The sequence below is a fragment of the Pyrgilauda ruficollis genome, unplaced genomic scaffold (genome assembly GCF_017590135.1).
Source record: "Pyrgilauda ruficollis isolate IOZ18807 unplaced genomic scaffold, ASM1759013v1 scaffold29, whole genome shotgun sequence".
NCBI classification, from domain to species: domain Eukaryota; kingdom Metazoa; phylum Chordata; class Aves; order Passeriformes; family Passeridae; genus Pyrgilauda; species Pyrgilauda ruficollis.
Genome location: NW_024524266.1, coordinates 1,122,951 through 1,143,417, shown reverse-complemented (window position 1 = coordinate 1,143,417; position 20,467 = coordinate 1,122,951). Strand labels below are relative to the sequence as shown.

The window sequence follows — 20,467 nt, the reverse complement described above, 5'->3', positions numbered from 1 at the left end:
TGAGCACCTATAGTAATACAGCAATAGTATATATTTATGAAAGAAAATAGTTTTTCCATAAATAAGAACACTTAGTAATTATCACTGGAAAATACCATAGTCTACTTTTAAAGTATTGATTATATATAGGTATATCTATTTATCCCTAATATATTAAAATATCCATCATTATCATTCCCTTTGTTCAACTGGATCTGTGGTACAAAGCATAAACATATTTCTAGCAGAAAAAAAATTAATAAATAGGAAATTAATTTCTGAATGCAATAATGCATGACTGTAGTAACTCCATGTCTTAACCTACAAAGTGCAAAAAAGGCTGACCCAAGACTGTTTTAATCAAACTCTATACACATCCTGTCACCAAAAGCATCTTGATTAAGCAGCCCTTAAAAAATCTAGAGCATTAATACTGACCAATCCTAGTAACATTTTGACTGTTTCATTACGATTGATACAAAACACAAGATCTGTTTTCCCAGGTACACCAGTTCTAAATAGTAGATTAGAACTGTGATGTCTGGTCTTCTATTTACATAAAAAGCCCCACAGCAAGATTCTGCACTTATGTCATTGTGTCTGAGCAAGTTCTGAACACAGGGTTTATATGTAGACTATTCTCTATAGTATTTTTTGTACCATAATTTTATCACAACACCTTGTTTTCAAAGCTAGAATATGCTTCCCTATCAAGTCTTCTTACTATCCACTCAATCAAAATTAAACAAATAATTTAGCTTATTTCTGAATTTCCTTTAACTCAAAATTATAGCAACTAGAAGCAAGGCACAACGTAATACAAGCCTCAGGTTAAAAGTGAAACAGCCATCGTGGACTTGTTTACTTGAAATGTTAAGAAATTACTAATAAACCTTCTCTTTCACCATTACAATACATTGCATGAATGTTTTTGATACCTACTAAACCCCCAATATAATGGGTGTTACAGCAATACAATAGTTTTCAAGACTCCAGACAACAATGTGCAAAAATAAAGGACTAAGTTTTATACTTAAATTAAAAATAAAACGCATATTGATTCTTGCAACGACAAGGAGTTTGCATTGCAGAAACAGTGTATATTTCAATTTCTTTTGGTCCAACAGAAGTACTCTCCTGTTGTTTCGTGTCTTCAACCATTTGAGTGTTGTAGTTAACAGGAAACTGTCCACTCCCACCTGATACAACAGCAAACTCTCTATCAACGTGCATATTGTCAGCATCGTCCTCAGCTCCTCCATTCAGCATTGGTATTAAGCCATCAAAGCTGCAGGCTGACAAAAAAAAAGTCATGTTTAGTCATAAGTGCCCATTGAAAACTCAGCCAACAAAAAGGTGAGTACTTTGATTATTAAAGCAAAACAGATAATTACCAGGGTACCTATCAGACTTTGCACCTACATATTAAAATTACTAGTCTGATGTACAAATAGGTTGAATGAAGAGAAATTTAAGTTACTCATACTTAGGCTTTACAGGTGATGTGGCAAAACCAGCACATTGCCCAACTCACATTTGTCTACTGTCAGTTTAGACTGCTCCCTTTTTCACTGTTGAGGGCCAGGTCCCAAAAACCCACCCTTATCCACACCAGACTGCTTCAGGGATCTCTTCAAGAGCTGAACAAGCAGAACTGTCTTCTGAAATAAACTGCCAAGTGGTTAGACTGCTGGGGGGAATGCTTTAATAAGCAAGATGGGCTTGATTTCACTACTACTTCTTGTACCTACCCAGAGCACTGCTCCACTACTATCCCAGCAGGCCCTGCCCTGCTCTCACACTGACATTGACACAGTTTCCTACGCACACTGCACACACTCTCAGTATTATGTTGTAAATGCCTGCTTTGGTGGACTGCAATTCAGCTCCCATTACCTTGGGCACAACCAAAATTTTCATAAGCTACTCATTTTTAAAGAACCTTAAATCCTAAAGTGTTCCAGGGCCAAAGAGATCACCGAGGGCTTGAATGACATCAGGGCCCTTGGATGAGCAGGCTTCAAATTACCCTAAACAAGAAAGGGAAAGACTTTTTTTTTTTTTTCAGTTAACTACAGGAATATGTAAGTGCAGTTTCATGTTGGCCAATTCCAAGGTCCAGTTCCAGGAACGCCCTCCATCACACCTCACACAGAACACCCAAAGCATCTGTGCTGAGGCTTGTGACACCAAAACATTGGCTGTAAGCAGCACACACATCACAGAGCACAAGTCAACCTGCTGAGGGCTGGACTAGAGGGGTCAGGATTATGACTGACACAAACACAGCTGTGTAACCAGCTGGCCCAGGGTGCATCACCATCATCACTGAACCTGTGCACCCTCTGCTGATCTTCCCAGGAAGCAGAATGAAATTTCTGAAATTGATTTCAGAAAGATGGACATAAAATTCAGTTTATGTTTCTAAATCAAAATTAAAAACTATCTGGCATATATTCTAAAAGTGGTCACCAATTTACTTCTGTTACTTATACTTGTGTAATTAGTTTCTGATACAGTGTATCATGTATCAGTATTGCCTAATTTTGAGGTTCAAGGCTTTTTTTACTACTATGCACCTGGTTAGCAGATACAACTGTGTGCATAAAAACAATTACAAGTAATGGCCATCCACTGCCCAGGTTAGTTATTCCAGGTCAAAGCACACCTTAAGCGTTTATCTTCTCTCAACTCCAGTGCTTACAGCTTCTTGTAAGGGACATATGTTGTTGCAGCAAGTCATTTCAAAGCAGTGATTGCACCAATTTTGGGTATGGCTGTCAAAACCTGACTTTTTCCTGCAAATACAGGTTGGCTTCTCTCTCTAAACATCTGGACTCTCCTGTGCAAATAGCCTTTAAAGGACAGCAGATCAGTGTGGTTTCAGTAAGGGCTTAAAAATAACTCAAAATTGGGCTTGTTCTGTAAAAAGGCCAGCTAAGCACAAAGATGTACTGATAACTCTTTACTCAGCTCTATTATTATATCTACTTGTTGTTTACCAAAATGCCTCAGGAACAGTGACTCATTCTCAGTGCAAGAGACATTTTACATCAATGCAGTAGTTATTACTGATGCTGATGTCTTTGAGGGCAAACACGTCACATTAGAAACTCCCACAGCTGGGATGCATCTCTTAGTTACTCCAAAAGCTCTCAAGCAAAAGCAGCAAAGCCTTTGCATTTGCATTTGTTTGTGAAGGTCTTAAAAAGTCATACAGACTTTCAAAAATAATCTGCTCTGATTGCTTTTCCAACATTTCTGTAATTGTTCAGGAGCACTTGTTCACTTCAAGCACTCTGTTTATTTTCTCAGTCTAACTCAGGTGCTGGACCAACTCTGAACAGTGAAAGGTAATGCAGATATAGCATATCCCTCCTGACTGTGGGGAAATGCTGCCCATTGACTAGCTTGGAGCATATTCTGAAAGAGACAGCTGCTTAGGAATACTCAGATGGGGCAGCACTTCAAAATGCAAGAAAAGTTAACTTGACTTCAAGCAGTGCCTCCTGGTAGATCAACGGACTGAAAATGTCTTTCTGCAGTTGTTATGGACACTTGTGTACTGGGCAAGTTTTCTTATTCTATGTAGCTACTTAGGAAATACTTATTCCTGAAGTTGTGTATTTAACTGCCCAGAGACTCTGCTCCATAATGAAATTTATCATTTAGACCAGCTACATGAAGCAACATATCCTGTTTATGATTGGCCATGGAGTCAATGGAGTCAAGGTCTTTGATCCTGGTATAGGTGAAGTGATGTTTGGATAGCAAGTACTGAACAAATAGTAGTGCTGATACTGATGTGATTTATGTTGCCTATGTCATATTTAGAAACATGGTTTAGGTCTCAATTCCCCCTTTGCTATCTGGAATTAAGCACTGTTTAAGCCCATTCTATTTGGGCTCACCGAAAGTCACTTACGTTAGAACGTCAACTTCAACTGAGCAAAGAGCCGTCAATGAAGACCTATGAAGTCCCTTTCCTGATGATGCTAAAGAAAAGCATCGTTTAGCCTCATCAGGAAAAAGAAGGTTTGAATGCAGAACTACTCCCTTGTTTTCAGTAAAAATTTAATGAGATGACCAATAAAAAGGACGAAGATAATTCCCCGCCATCATGTTACTCAAGGTGTTTCTAAAAACATCTAAAATCTAAAAAGATTTCTACATAGAGCTACCAAAAAGTATCTTTAGGTTGTACTATTTCATCATAGCTGGCAAAGCAGTATCCTTAACATACAAGGCTGGATAGGAAACCTTAAGGTTCATTCTGTTCTTACACCTTGTGTAAGATAGCAGTTCCCCTTGGAAAACAATCCTGGAAACTTAGGGTATGTTAATTCAAAGATATAACCCCTCTTGATTTGGGAAACCCTTGTGCATTCAATTTCTTCCATACACCTTATGCAGCAGTTTCTGAACTGTGAATTAATCCCTGAATAGGAAATTACCATCAGAACATCAAAGTATCTCTGTGAATCAATGGAACACTACTTGGCCCTCCTAAAGCTGAAAAAACTGAGGAAGGAGTAGAAGCTTATTTCAGCTCCTACTCCTCTGCATAATTATTCTCAGCATCATGCAGCTTTAGCACTCTCTGGAAATAGAAATTTCTGAACATGCCAAGATGATGACAGGGAGAACTGGGATCTTGCGGCATGGAGTAATTGTATTAATATGTAATTTAGATATGTGAGTTAGTCAATAATACTCAACATCCACTCCAAAAGACTTTAAAATGTTTATTTTCCTTTCCCAGCAACAGTATCAACCCATCCCTTTTACCTCTGGGGTCTCACCTTCTGTTCTAGCCTTCTTTACTCCAGCAGACTCCGCATCTTCAAAGGATCTCTTTCGACTTGTCCCACCACTGAATGGATTGGGACCTGCATTCTGATGAACCCCATTTAAGGTGCCATTGCTATAGAAACGATTCAGGTGACAGTTCTGGAGGTTCAAGAGAAACTGGGCACATTCTTGGAAGCCCTGGGTATGTGCAAGGTCTGCTGCTGTCAGGCCACTGGCATTTCTCAAGCTGTACAATACAAAGAAACTGGATTACACTCATTCATCACGCTAGCTGGCTGTTGCTGCTGCCCTTACTATCTATCTGCTGGTGATGAGAGAAAACATACACTTAGCAAATTTTCCATTAAGAAATTAGTTATCAATCTTAGTTTTATAACTATCTTAACTTTTTGCACATATATCTCACTTCTAAGCAAAATTTGGGAGACAATACACTTTTAAATAAAATCAATATACTATGTGCCTTAAACCATCTTCCTATTTAAATTTCTCAAAATGCTTTATTCTAAAATAGTCTGAAGTAGCTGATCTTTACATGAACTTCAGACTAAGTTAAGTGTTGAATTTTACCATCTTCTGCAGTTTATTCTGCAATCTATTGCTTTAACTTGAGCAAAAGTTCAAATACTCAAAACAAACTTAACATGACTTGGCAATTGTCCATGGCATTCTGGTTTCTAAGGTAACAACAACATCACTATTTTTCCTAACAACAAAATACATACATATATAGTAAAAGATAGATAAAGATGCTATACTTAGCTGTGCTTTGCTTATACTTTTGTTTCAGGTTTGTTTCTTATTTCAAAGTGTGTGACATCATAAGTACTGGGGCTTGCTTTGGTAATTTCAACCAAGACTTCTGTGCACAAGAGAATGGCACTGGATTTTGCATATTCTAGTGCATCAAGGAGGTTAGGAATGAAATCAGGGAGGACATGTAGATATGCAGAGGTTTCATTTCAAAAAGTGTTGTATCACTTGCATTTACACAAACCCAGAGGAAGTCTTGCACTTAGTAATTTAGGCTAACTTCATCAGGAAGAGCACAAAAGTGGAGACAAGAAGGCCAGGAGTGACAAAACTAGATGGTGATGCAAAAGATTCCCATTAATCTTTCCTAATATTTTTCCAGAGATGTAATAGTCAGAGAAGTGCAGTTTTTTTTTTCTTGGCTTCAGTAATTTAGACAAGTTCCTTACTTAAAAATCCAGAAACAGACCAGCTAACAGAATAAGCATTAAGAAGATTCTTTTGAAGACTTGACTCTCTTGAAACTCCAGCTCATAAGAAATCAAAGAACAAAGCCCAGATTTGCTTCCTAGATCACTGTAACTTACTCGCTATAAATAAGAAAACCTTTATAAACTGACTATTACAGAATCACAAAACTCATAATCTAAACCAGGATTAAATTCATTCCACACTGTACTATTCTAAGTCATTATTTACTTGGACTACAAGTGAAAATCCACAGAACAGCAGTCAAGAGCACTCTAGAAAGTAAGACTTCAGAATATTGAAATCCTAGTTAGTCAAAAGAAATGACGCTTTGAGGTGGTATTAGTTTTGAATGCTTACAGGAGAGCTGCAAAGCACTGTGCATCCAGTGTAGGCAGTGTATGGAAGGGATTGATATCAAAAAAGGAGAATTAAAGCTAGCATCAGGAGAAAGTTTTAGAGTATAAAGGTTGCTGAATCTTGATAGGGGTCTCTTCTCCTCATTGTAAGAGCTGCCTATGATATCAGAAATTCTACTGTCAATCCTTTCCCCTGCTGAACTAGATGATCTCTTGAAGCTGCAGCTAAGCAACAAATATTTGACACTCCTTTAGCAATTCTGATTTACTTGTCAGCATAAGGATGTAGAACAATGAAACTACAGCTTAGGAAACAGAAATTTTAACAGATCTGCTCTGTTCAAGAAGAAAAGCTTAGTTCTCCGACATCTTTTTTAAGTTTCTGAGCCCAAGAGAGCAATAAGAGAAATCTAAGCAAGAACAAAATAAACAAAGTTATGCAAAGATAAAAATGACAAAACCAATATGGTATTGAATGGCCATCTAATTTAAGAGAAGTTCAAGTAATTCTATCACTTAGCAAGTACTACTGAACACTAACTCTGCCTTTCAAAGTTGACTGTAAGAGACCACAGTTCAGGCACCATTTTCCAAAGGATCATCAATGTAAGATGCCAGAGGCATCTGGAGATTTATAAACTAAGATCAAAATGTATAAAGCTATACAACCAAACTCTGGGAAAGAAAAACTAAATTTCCCAGAAAGAAATAAACAGGACTTACAGACTGCAAAACTTTAAAATGTAATGACCTTTGATATTTAAAGATCTGTCCCATTCCTACCTCTTCTGGAACTAATATTACACTTAACAGATAGACAAAGATGTGCTTATTTTACAGAAATATCCTGGAAGCAGTGCATAGATTTCAAGGGACTCAAGCCTATTGGATTTAACATTCTTGCTTCTGAAGTTTAGAAACACCTCTTTTAAAGTGTGAATCTGAATTTAGCCTATCAAGTTGGTAATGAAAAGAAAAAAAAAGTTCAATGAAGTAAGAGATTATAAGTTCTAGATAACTCTGGAAACTGTTTGAACAAATGTTATGGAAGAGGACAGATATTCTCTCTGCTCACTTACAGTGGGAACACTAATTTGAATACATGTCCAATATCCAGTTGCCCATGTCCATGATTTTAACCAAAGCCTGATTATTCTTGAACTTTCAAATATTCAAATTTCTGTTATACTGCCTTGCACTCCAACATTAACAGGATGCAGTAAAGGAAAAGCTGACAAATTTTGCAAAAAGCTTCCGTCACTTTCTCAAAAACAGGCTAGAAAGATAAAAAAAAGACCTACTTCTTTAGCTGATTTCTCTAGGAGGAAAAAAATCTGTCAGTGGGAACACAAAAGGCAGCAAGAGGTAGCTGTGCTATATTAGCCTATCATAACAAAATGCAAGTAATAAAAAAAAACTGCTAATGTAAATAGGAACAAAATAGGAAAGAAGATGCTCTTAACAGATAGCATGGAGTTTTACCAGACTGGAATAGTTTATGTATTTTCAAAAGAAGTTAAAAATATTGTCAATGACTGTAAGGATTCTGAGTCTGTAACAGAAAAACAGTATAACACAGTCCTTCCAGAAAGCCTGGAGTACTTGAATGAATTAAAAAAACTAAGATATCCACTAGACCATTCTTTAAAAGTGTTAATCTGAACTTGGAGTGGAAGCACCCTGTTACAGCTGTAGTTACAAGGAACTAGGAACACATCTAATACTAAATCTGCCGCCCATGTCTGGCAGTGAAGTGTCTGCCTCAGCTTAGACGAGCTGAGGAGCTCCCAGGAGCTAAGAATTTAAGTGTCATCAGACAGACTAGATTATACAGATGAAAATAGAAATGGCTCACTGTCCCAGCCACACATAAGAGGAGTTCAACCTCTTATGTGCGATCCCTGTCAGCCCTTTGTTATGAACGGCAATTATATGTAAACTACCAAGTGAAAAAGAGAAGGAACAGTATGTGACCGATTTGGATACATAGCGTAGTAGCCACATGACGTGGAATGCGTGGCTAAAAAAAAATGGAAGAAAAATCAACAAGCAGGAAACTCACAGATAATCACTATATTCAAGTAAATACACAGCTCTTCCTTGAAAGGTGCTTCATTTATTGTAGCTGCTGACATGAAGAAAAAGGATTGGTAAAGGACATTATAACTAAAAGTAATTTCAAGACCTGGGCTGCAAAAGAAAAAACACTGGAAAAAACAGTGGACAACATGGACAGAACTACCTCAAGGTCATGGGTCTTGGAAAAAAAAAAAATCTTCTTTTCCACCCATCCTTTGCTTTTTTTAGTTAGTTAAAAATCCCTCTGGTACCAGCTTTGATCTTTTATTCTGAACACCTTGAAATAATGGAAGCTCCAAGAAGCTCAGAACACACTGATATTAAATCTTCAGGCAAACTGTCCTTTTGTTACTCCTAATCATACAGCAAATATGACAGGTCTATTTCTGCAACTGCATTATGCAGAATTAAAGAATGAGTACAGAAATTTCCAGCAGGTTTTACACATTGTTTTGTAGGGGTTTTTGTTGTTGTTGGCTTTTTAAAAAAACTTCTTGTTTTGTGTCAAAGATGCCAAATTTCAGGATAAGCTTATGCTTCTTTCCAAGGTTCATCTCTTGGCTAGGCTTCTAGCTGAAACAAGACAAATATCAGGTCACAAACACTGCATTTTTCACAAGTTCATTATGAAGGAAGAAGCCAGCAGCAAGGAAGGCGTGGAAGGATGGAAGGAAGACATAAGTAAGAAAATCAGAATAAGTCTTAGAAAGTGACATGTGTTTTATGTTTAGTCAGCCTTTATTAAACAGTATTCATTGACTTGATGCAGAATTTTCTAAAGGCTAGCCTAGTAACTATCAAATCAGAGAGCAGTGCTCCAAAAACATACTTCTTTTTTCTTTTTTACTGAAAAGAGAAAGTCAAAAACTAAAGACAACTCTGAAGATGAGTCTAGCTACAGGAACAGGTGGAAAAAATGAAGAAAGGACACTGAAAACAAAAGCTCTGAAAATGTCATTCCTTTTTTGGCACCTGCTTCAGACAGGAATACACATGAAGGCACGAACTGACAAACAGGAGAAAAATTCCTTACTTAACATTGCCCAGGGCTAAAGGCAGTCATCAGAAAGGCAATTCACTCCATGTTTAGAAAACACATACCTTGCATCCTTTCCAAGGCAATTCAAGTATTTGAAAAATGACTGAGTCCTGTTCAGGGCTTTTCACTAAGCAGCAATTTTTTGCTATATACTTTATTCACTGTTTCCATGTAATTCTTATTACTAGAAACAAATCAAAATCATGAAGCATGAGAATTACCCTCAGCCTTCTTGTAGGCTAAAATCCAGGAGTTGGGAATAAAAACATCTTGTTTTCTTCAAAGATGCTAACATATAGATAGACGTAAGTATAAAATACTAACTCCAACACAAAAAAATGAAAGTGAAATGTAAGGAAGGATACATTTTCATATTATAAAGCTATTCTAAATAGAAAAAAAACCCATGAGAAAAGACGATGAAAGTCTGAATATGGATGAGCAGGTGATCTTGAAGTTTCTTGACATGACACTTGCTTATCACACTCCAGTGACAGGTGTTTTCATAAATAAACCCAAAACACACACTGATATATTGAGTTAATGCTCTGACTTTTGCATATGCATTTATTTACAGACCTACAGAGCTTAAAACACTCTTATAACACGTTTTTCTTCTTCCATCAAGTGATGTTCACAGGCAGTCTTCAAAACTGTCTGATCTTGGCATGAAGAGGGCTTTTTTTTTAGGATCCATTCTTCTCCCTCTGGGTTGACATCATCTGAACTCCCATTCTAAATGCCCCGTTCATCTGAGAGTTCTGGTACCCAATTAAAGCAGCTATAAAGAGGACACTGATGAAGCATGACTTTAGGTATTTCCTTCTTCTGAAACACTTTTTCAAAAATGTTGGCTGCGAGTGTAATTGTTGCTCTAAACCAAGAGACAAGTCTATTATCTGGCCAAACAGGATTGGTGTACAGAAACACAAATTTAACTTTCAGCTTAGCTTTACTTAGGAGGAGATTTTTATTATTTCAACCTAATTTAAGAAGTTTACTAAAGGAAGAAAAAAATTGAGTCAACCTTTTAAAAATTATTCAAGATGCTTCCACTATGGCTAAGCCACAAAAAAAAAAAAAAAAAAAAAAAAAAAGAAAACCAACAAAACACTCAAAATTTAGAATTGTTTAAATATCACTTTGTGCTAGGAAGATTTACTTCAGTGTAATGTACAGAATTTACTCTTCAAAAGATCTGTAGAAAGAAAACAAAGACTTGTGCTTCTCATATTGAATTGTAAATACCATTGAATGTACTTCAAAAAAATTGCTTCTAACTTGCTTCAATTGTTCATTTTTCATATTCCTTGGCAGAAAAAAGACAGATAGTGTATTTCTAAGATATTTCTATATTAAAAAGACAGAAATCTATCTTCAACTTATAATGTCACATACCTTGAAAAACAAAACAAACATTTGCAACACAAAAGGTCAACAATAAATATTTTTGAAAATCATATATGTAAAAAAATTCTCCTGAATGTTTAATTTGAAATAGTGATTACAGCACCTACAGCTTACTGTGTTTTTGTTAATGCCATGCGACAATCTAAGAAAATAAACCACAGTTTTCGTATATCAATGTAATATCTGTTAAAAATTACTGATCTCAACTTATCTATTGTTAGTTTACAAATAAAAATGTAGATAATTGTAAATTAGGGTAAGCAAAGCATGCAAATCTATAGATTCTATATCTGAATTCCTAGATTAGCATTAAAACCAATCACCGCAACAAATACCTCAACAGTATGCCTTGTGTGCAGAAAGGAAGCGATACTGAACATTCAATGCCACAACTGTAAGGTTTTCGGAGAAGCACCTGTGGCAGTTTCAGCAGTTTCTATATGGAATGCTCCCCCTTTCTAGGATTACTTGAAAAAATCAAGTCAATTCGAATTACGTAGCTGTAAAACATTGACATGTGTAGTTTTTACAGTTTCAGAATCTTCTGTTTGATTTAAACGGGCAATGGTGCATAAACAGGAAACTTATATCATAAGGGATCACATATTTGCAGGCAACATTAAGATTAAAAGTACATTAACATACATAAAGTGCTGTAGCACATTATTCAATATGTAAGCCATTATCATGTGACCACCTTAACAACAAGATACTAAGCCTTTTATGCCTTTAAAAGCATTATAACTTTCATCCTGAAACCAATTTTTCAGTTCTTCACTGAAATTTATACAGAATGGATTAAAGTTACCGGTCAACTCATGGCTTCAATTACTTTAAATTTAGTAGTCTGTATCTCAAAAGAATTAGTAGCTATTCCTATATAAAAAAATTAGCAGATACAAGGATTAAAACAAAACAAAAGAAGAAAGAGAAAAAAAAGATCAGAACACTAAAACGCCCACAGTGAGAAAAACTGTTTCCTATATAAACAGTAGTATACTAGGCTAAAATTTCTAAAGCAAAATTATTTTAAAATACTAAACTTTAAGTGTTTTAACCCTTTGGTGTCCAAATACAGAAGTTATAAAATTGTTTCAAGCTTTTTTTTTCCAGATACCAAGAGAAAAATAATCTTAACTAAACAGATGTGTGTCACTGCTGGGGCAGCTATACAAATTCATGCTAGAATTACACATTGAGCATCTACAAAAGCACAAGTTGGTGCCAAGTTTTTATTTCACAACAAAGCATCTGGCAGCTGAAATTATTTTACACTTATAAAACCAGTGGTAGAGTTCCTGTGAACATCATCCAAAATCATAACAAGAGGAATATACTGAACAGAAGGACTCTGTTTTATGAAGCCACTTTCTCCACAGGAAAATCAAGGTTCACTATGAATTATGCAGCTATAATTAGCTCCTAGATACTTCAACTCCTGACTGAGCAAACATTGGCAGAAGAAAGAATTCATTAACCACGATAGGCAATGTTGCAGTTACCGCAAACATCACCATCAGGATTTTTTCTTCTATCTGTATTCCTGTTTATATGCTTTACTGAAGACCTCAAACAGTGCACTTCATTTTCAGTGCCTTTTTTACAAAATATTCACATTTCCAAGTAAACTGACCAATACAGGCTTGACTTGGCCTGGTTCCAGCAACAATATTTTTAAATTCCTATTTCATTATTTAAGAAGTGATTCCTAATAAAAATTCACAAAGGGAAGGAAGGAAAGACTATGGTAATTCTTAGTCTGATTGCAATACAGTATAACAGAAAAGACCTTTCCTACTAAAATGAAAGTATTTCCTAGATCACTAGCGAAATTTAATTCCATATGAGCATCTTTATAGTACTGCAGCCATCTTAAACACAAAGAATGTAAGAGTTACTTAGCCAACCCTATGACAATGACAACTGTCATTGCTGTTAATTTCATGTTTCTAGAAACAGAGCAAGAATTGCAAATAAAGTTGCTAACAATGAAGAAAGTGTAATGGAAAATTACTGAGGACAGGTTCAGAGCAAACTCTGGCTTGAAAAGATAAAACAACCTTGCAACACAGATATCCACCAAGATGACTCTAGTACTATTGCTCATCAACACAGCAAATGAAACCCAAAGGTAGCCTAGAATTAGAGAAATCAAGGAAGCAAGCCTCTCTCAACTGCGCCAAACCTGAAAGAAAGTTCAGACTGTTCAGTACAAAAAGCATGGACAGTGGAAGTCCGGAAATAAAAATGAAGAGGTAAATTAATGTTAAGGTACTTTTGTGCCAAAAGCAGGGCAAAAATCAAGAATGAAAGGACTATAGGTAGTAGATGGTTTCATTATTTTCCCATAATAGGGACACTATCAAACTACACAGTTTTGTTGGGGTTTCTTTTGGTCAAAAATAACTTTGTGTGTTTACTCAAGCAGACAAAATCTTTTGGATTAAGGAACTGCTGAAGTGCATAAAACCAGTTTAAATGAACTTCATGAAAAAGTTTTTTGAACTTACATTTTTCTCCCTTTATAATAAAATTTATCCATAAGCCCAATCAAGTAAAAGAGAATGAAGCTGAAGAGTAATACTTTCCCTAAGTTATGATTACCAAAACTCTTCCATGGTTTGTTAAGCCTCCATGCCATGAGATACTCAGCAGTGCATGTCACACATTAGAAAACTTTTCTGACCAACCTGAACATGTTCTGGGCCACACCACAATTACCTCCTGGGTTTTTCTGTCCAGAGGCTACTAGGTACTAGTTGGTCTATGAACAACTTTACTAAAAAGACAGAAACCTGATCAGCAAACAAAACCCAAATCAACATGGCAGGCTAGAGCAGACGTTACAATAAACAATCCTCTCATCACCTATCTAGTCAAAAACTATTGCCAGATCAAGCATAGCACCCCTACGGATCACCACCACTGACACCTGGAGTAACCATCAGAACTAGTAAGACTACTATATTAGGGTTATAATTGTTTTTTTCACTGTACTTAACTCTGGCAAAGCTCCACTTTGTAACACTTCGGTTTCTCTGCTTGACTTAATTGTACTCAGGTTTCTGCAGCCAGAACAGCGACAGAATACTTAACTTGCAATCTTGCAGACAAAAAAAACCGAATCTATCTTAAGGGAAACTGCACACATTAATATGAACATCAGCACAATATGTTACACAAAGGCAGATTAATACCAACAAAAAACCCCAAACATTCCTGTCAGAAATCTGAGCTATCTGCAAGTGCTATAAAGCTTCCTCACTAATGAATAAGCTAAACTACCAAGCTCACATGTATCTAGTGAATTTCCTCTCCATGTTTCAGAAAGGTCATAAGTGTCATTGCTTTAATGATGGGTTTTACTTCATTCATAAAAAGCACAGCCTCTCATATTCTGTGCTATTTTCCAGCTGATGTCAGTAATCACTGTTGTTATTCCACCCACTAAAAATAATCTGCATTCAAACAGAATAGGAATTCAGTGGTACAAATTTGCCTCAGCTTCCTGCAATTATCTGAAGTATCAGTAACTCTGAAAACTACACTTTTTCAGACTGGTTTACTCTAAGATTGAGCCTCTCTCATTTTTTATCAGTCACCCATGCATATACATTCTGCTTTGGTATTTCCAAATCTTTTCTTCAGACTAAATCCAAATTACTGCCCTATTTCATGACCACAAGCTCCTACAAACCACCTCAAGTACTGCTACAACCATAGCAACCAAACAGGAAACCAAACATGGAAGAAATTACCAAGATTTAGTTGCAGTTTTTTTAAAGGAGAATTAGTGTTTTACCACTGAAACGTACATGCCACTTTGAATTTGCCTTCCCATAACAACTTATATAAAAAGGGAAAGGCAGAATAAATTCTAACTTGTATATCCTCTACATGGAAAAATGGTCACTACAAGAATACTACAGTGATGGCCCTTAAAATGCTTGTTACATACAATTAAACAAGAACTGCCATATATTCTTCCTTAATTATACAGCAATGTTTAAAAATGCAACAACAGCAATTAATCCAACAGTTTAACTAGTACCTGGAGGCAATCAAGTTTATAAAAAGAATGTGTATGACGTGGTCTGAGTTTGGAAAGTACCAAACAGATTATACAAGCACTAATATACTAATTAACAGATAAGAATCTCTCAGTTGAAAAAGCACCTAAATCCAAATGATCAGTAAGATCCTGAAGCATCTCAAGATGAGGTTGATTTAATGACTGTAAGAAAGTAGAATGTTGGTTCTTCTACAATGAACCTATGCTGTAATATAGCTTCTGAAGTAAAGAGGTGACACAGTTGTGGCACTTCACAAGTATGTTAACACCAGAAATGGACTGCAATTCAATATCAAAAGTTTGGTAGTTAAGTTAGCTAGGCAAGAAAAACAAGCTCACAGTAAAAACCTGCAAATAGCTCCCAAGATTTTAAGAAATCAAGAAGATATCCATTAACTAAGACAGGAGATTTCTGAACCCTGAGACCCCTTCAAGAAAACAGGCCATGTAAGCTTCTCCTCCAGACTGAAAAGGAACTGAGGGTTTGCATGAGAAAGGAATGGCTGACTTCTGTGCTGTCATTCAAACAACACATGACTGTCTCTTCACTAGAGGAGACCGATTTTCAGGAAGTCAAGAAATCTCAGAAGTACAAATGAGAAGAATAAAAGCTGAGATATCACAAGAATGGTCATGTGGAACAGGAATACAAGAATTTCACAAAGGACTAATCCAGCAGCACTAAAAAAAATCACAGCGGACAGATTTTTGTTATGGAAGATGGAGAGCAGCTGTGAAAAAGAAAAATTATATTAATATTGCCTTTCTGAACAACACAATGCAGTTTGTGACAAACAAGTTTGAAAAGAAGAAATAGAATTAAGTAAATCCCTGTCAAAGAATGAGAATAAAGGTCTTGCTGAAAAACTTAGTATCAGTGATAGGACATTTCTAGCACTGAATTTGCACACTCAGATGAATGCCAGACAGCTTTAACAAGAAAGTGGCTGAAGTGTCTGCCTAAACCAGACCAACATCACAGTACGAATCTGTCATCTGGTGGAAACAGATGTACTGGTTTATTTATCTCAGCATGTCATTGCTTCTACTGCAACCCTTAGACCAGAGTATATTGAACTAGAAAGGAAATTAGCTCTTTAGGGTCTCATAACATGCCATCATAGTATATAACCCAAATTTACTCAAAACCTGAAGATTTCTGGCAGGCAAATAAAAAGCTTTTCTATAATGCTATTCAAATATCATGATGAGTAAAACCTCAACAAGAATTTGTGCTCAATTGGATGGGTGCATACCAAGCCACAGCCCATTCCACAAGTTACACCTCTTTCTATCCCAGGATAACACAGTGTTTGAAACATCCCTCTTAGCTCAAAATCAAGACACTGAGGAATACAGAACTGCTTAAATGACAGCCGCAGAAGAATTTTTATTCAGAGATAAGTGGACACAATGTACAAGTGCACCACATGCAAGTGGACATGAAACAAGTCAGGATGATCAATACCTGCATCTGCTTCTTTTTGATTCAAGAGTGTCCTGTGTTTACAGCTAAATTTTGTATTTTTATATATGCTGTGATACAATCTACATAACTACATTAAAACACAGCATTTACATAACAGTGCAAAAGAGCAAAACAAAACATGGCACCAAGAAGGCTTTTCCTCTATAAAGAGCTGTGGACACTTGTCTGTCACCATGATAAATAATACACAATTAACCATACATCAATTGTCTTTTACTGAAAATCCAGCAGTAATTATGGATACTTTAAAAGGTACTATCCACATTAAAAAGTCAGTTACACAGCAAACCTTTTCACTCATATGAGGACATTGTGACCACCTGCTTCCCCCTCTTCAAGGGTCCATGAATACCATAGTTAGTGGAGCAACCATTTTTATGGCTGTAGGACATACTGTGCACAGAATATGCTTCAGCTAAAATGAGAAGGTAAATACCACAAAAAAATCAAAATATTTTCACTAGGGTACAATTATTATTTTTTAATATTATTAAAAATTTACACAGGAATAGAGACCCAAATTCTCTCTCATCAATTAGGAAAACAATGCAACAACTTATTGATATTTATACTGCAATATCCTGTCTTTCTCTGCAAAGGCAATACACTAGCAAGCCTGAAATATAGTAAACTAGAAAAATTCAAGTGACGCTATTTTATTGAAATTAAAATTCTTACTTTTATCCTTGACTATTATCAATATTCTTTGTCTTCCAATGTAACCAAAGGAGGAAATAAAGTAGAAATGTGGTAAACATCAATAACAAGATTTCTCTAGTCCAGGTTACTTAATTTTAACAGCAATAATCACTCATTAACAAAAAACACATTTCTTGCAATATTACATTAGTGGTTACTAGTGTTTGTGTAATAATGAAATCTTAGCATCCCTGTTCTACTTGCTATAAAAAACTAGGGATGATGGCATTTTGCACATACATTATAAGTATCATGTAATAGTAGTATACTTGACTATTTGCAGTCCCAAGGGGTATCTCATTCATCCTTATGAAACCAGACTTCAATACTGTTAACTATACTAAGAAATAAAGAAAAAACTGGATTAGAAGAACTAATCCCAGTAAAAATAGAAAGTACTTAGTCATCATCAGTACAGATTAGCAGTTTAATTCTACTTAGTGCTTAGTTCTGTATTTCATAAAGTTCTTGCCTTGGTTTTATCTATCAATTATCAGTTAATTTTATCAGTCAATTATAATTTCAGTTAATATATACAAATAAAAACCCAAATACATGGCTAAAATCCCTCTTCTTTTCCTCTAACTGGAGTCATAAAATAAAGGAGTCAGAACTCCCAGAGCATCTACATGTTCATGTTTTTACAAAGATGAGGAAATCCACATAACCATTAATCAGGGCCAGCTTTCAAAACCAGATGACCCAAAATTGATCGCTGTCAAAAGCATATAAATGGATTTGGCCTAATTTAACATACTGAAACTGAATTCTAAGGAAAAAAATTCTCATTCCTATCAGTCAATAGCTAACTCCCTAAGGTGACAGGGTCAAGTCCTAATTCTCTGAATGATTAAACTTGGGTTGCTCCACAAGCCTTTTATATTTGCATCCCTGATTTTACCAATCCCATGATAGGACCTGATGTTTAATTACTTATCTGAAACACAGATGGAATTCTAAGTTAGAAAACTGAGAATTCACGTTATTTCCTGTTCATTAAAACTGCTATAAACCTACAGTGCTTCTGCTGCAAATAGCTTTGGTCAAAGACAGGCATCACCCATTTCACATTGTTTATGCAGTTCCACAACTTTTCTTTTGGTTGGCTACTTTGTTAAAACCACAAGATTACATACTAATTGATGATGATAATTAAGGTTTGCTCAATTCCACAGTAAATTTAATTCCAAGTTTATCTTAAAAATATCCAAAGGTGAGTGAAAAATAGGAAATTATACATTTAAGACTGATTTAATGTGCTTGTCAGTAACTGAGCTTATTTCATTTTTCTATAAGGAAATCTCTTCATACAAAGCAATTAGCTCACTACTATTAACTTAAAGGTAATATATTTCCTGATATGACACAACTAAAAGACTTAAATTTTATGGTAGATTTATCAAGGCAGCATTACAAAAACAGTAAGATGGAAACCAAAGGGTAAAACAAGAAATTAACTACATGATTCTTATTTCACTTACAACTTCAAAGTTTCATAGTGCAGGTTAAAATACAGTAACTAGTTACCATTCAAGATAATAAAGCTAGTTCTAATTAAAACATATTGCTAAAGTATTGATATTATTTATAAGCCATAGAGCTTATACTCAACATTTCTAGGTGAAAACTGCATCCATTTTGTCCATGCTGTAAGTTGCAAAAGTTTGTGAGCTTTTCTGAATGTTTTTGCAGTACATAAACCTTTAAAGAAAAAAGTTAACAGGGCAAATACACAATACACTAACAAACAGTAATAAACTAATGGTGAAGTGTGTGAATTGCTGTTTTGCACATAATGTTGCTTTTGCACTGTTTTCTATATTTATTCACCCGTGCAAGGTGTAGATTTCTCATAAAAAATAACTACATGCTGAATAAAGTGTACAGTTTGGGGTCATCTGACAGAAACACAATAAATATTTTACTATATCAGATGTATGTGCAACACTAATGTAGCACAGTGGTATCATTTAAGGAGAATTAACTTTATTACTAGACATGCAAAATATCTTAGGCTTCATTACAGTTGGACATGTCTAGCTGTCATTATTTTTTTGATCATATGCCTGCTGTTTTGAATTTTCTTTCTGAAATTAGTATCTATGTTTACCAATCTAAGTTAGTCAGCTACACACACAACAATCAACAACAAAAAAATACCTCACTTACTCTATTTGCGCACCATGAGCCACAAGGGCACTTATGGAATCCATACTACCAGACCGTGCTGCTTTATGAATAGGAGTTTCACCAACATAATCCTGTAAAGACAAACTACATTTTGTCAAGCATAATCTTTCTTAAAATTAAAGTATTATTATTACATTATTTTAATTAAGATAGCAGATATATAAAAGAAGCATTTATTATTAGCTAGCAAATACATCAGGTATTTCATCATTACTTTAAAGTCTGCAGTTGGCTGCCAAGTACATTAGACTTTTAGCAAGAAGTAACATTAAAGGCATTTAACTCACAAGAATAGCTCAACAATCAGCAGACTCTTATTCAGAAAACTGGTTAACCCTCCCAGCATCCACCACCGTAACACGTTATTCTAACACCTTCATTTCCTGGCACTCCTTTCCCAATGCACTGGGCTGCACAAGCCCTCTTGAGCTCGGTAGCAGCAAGGCTGAGCCTGTGGGACTGTGCTGCTTTCAGATCTTGCTGGCACACTGACTCAGTCCTTGAGGGCTGCACCATCAGTACTTGGCAGGAGAGGAGCAATATGCAGAGCTCTACTGTAACAGAGGTATGCCCAGTGTTCACAGGACAGGCCAGATCTCTCCCAACACATACACATTGATTCACATCCTATATACTTGTCTTCTGATTTTCTTTGTCAATTTCTATCCCATTATTATTAACCAGCACATCCAATCCTTTGTTTTTTTTGCATAATGTGCAGACATACTGGGGGTAGAGTATTGCTTTTCAGACAACTCCCCACCGTTAGCTGTCTTACAGGTAACAGGGAGGATCTACAACAATTTTACAAATCCCCCCCCAAGCAAGCAGCAAGTATTCATACATCATGATCTACAGGCTGCAGAGGAAATTCAGTACTTGCAATTAGCCATCAGTATTAAGAACCACAGAGAAGAATCTGTAATGAAACATTGCCTTGGCATAGCAAGTAAATGTTTTTACTGGTCTGTTAACATGATTCATCCTCAACACTTCCACAGTGTAGCAAGGGGTTTTTTTGCTTTGTTTTTTTCCCCCTTCTCTCTTTGTCTCCAAACTTTTGACAGACTTCACTAGTCTGTTCCAGATATTAAACATGTTCTAACTGTATGTGCCTC

The 20,467-nt window shown here is 35.8% G+C and overlaps 1 protein-coding gene across 2 annotated transcripts in view; it reads right to left on the bottom strand.

The window, feature by feature from the left end:
• Positions 1–20,467, bottom strand: part of ANKRD10 (ankyrin repeat domain 10) — a 37,238-nt gene that overhangs the window by 3,324 nt on the left and 13,447 nt on the right. For both annotated transcript variants that reach the window (XM_041472465.1, XM_041472466.1), the window contains exons 3-5: positions 19,329–19,420; positions 4,782–5,017; positions 1,179–1,274 (exon numbers count right to left, since the gene is read on the bottom strand). In XM_041472465.1, the coding sequence (XP_041328399.1) occupies positions 1,179–1,274; positions 4,782–5,017; positions 19,329–19,420 (424 nt within the window). The remainder of the gene's footprint in view (positions 1–1,178; positions 1,275–4,781; positions 5,018–19,328; positions 19,421–20,467) is intronic.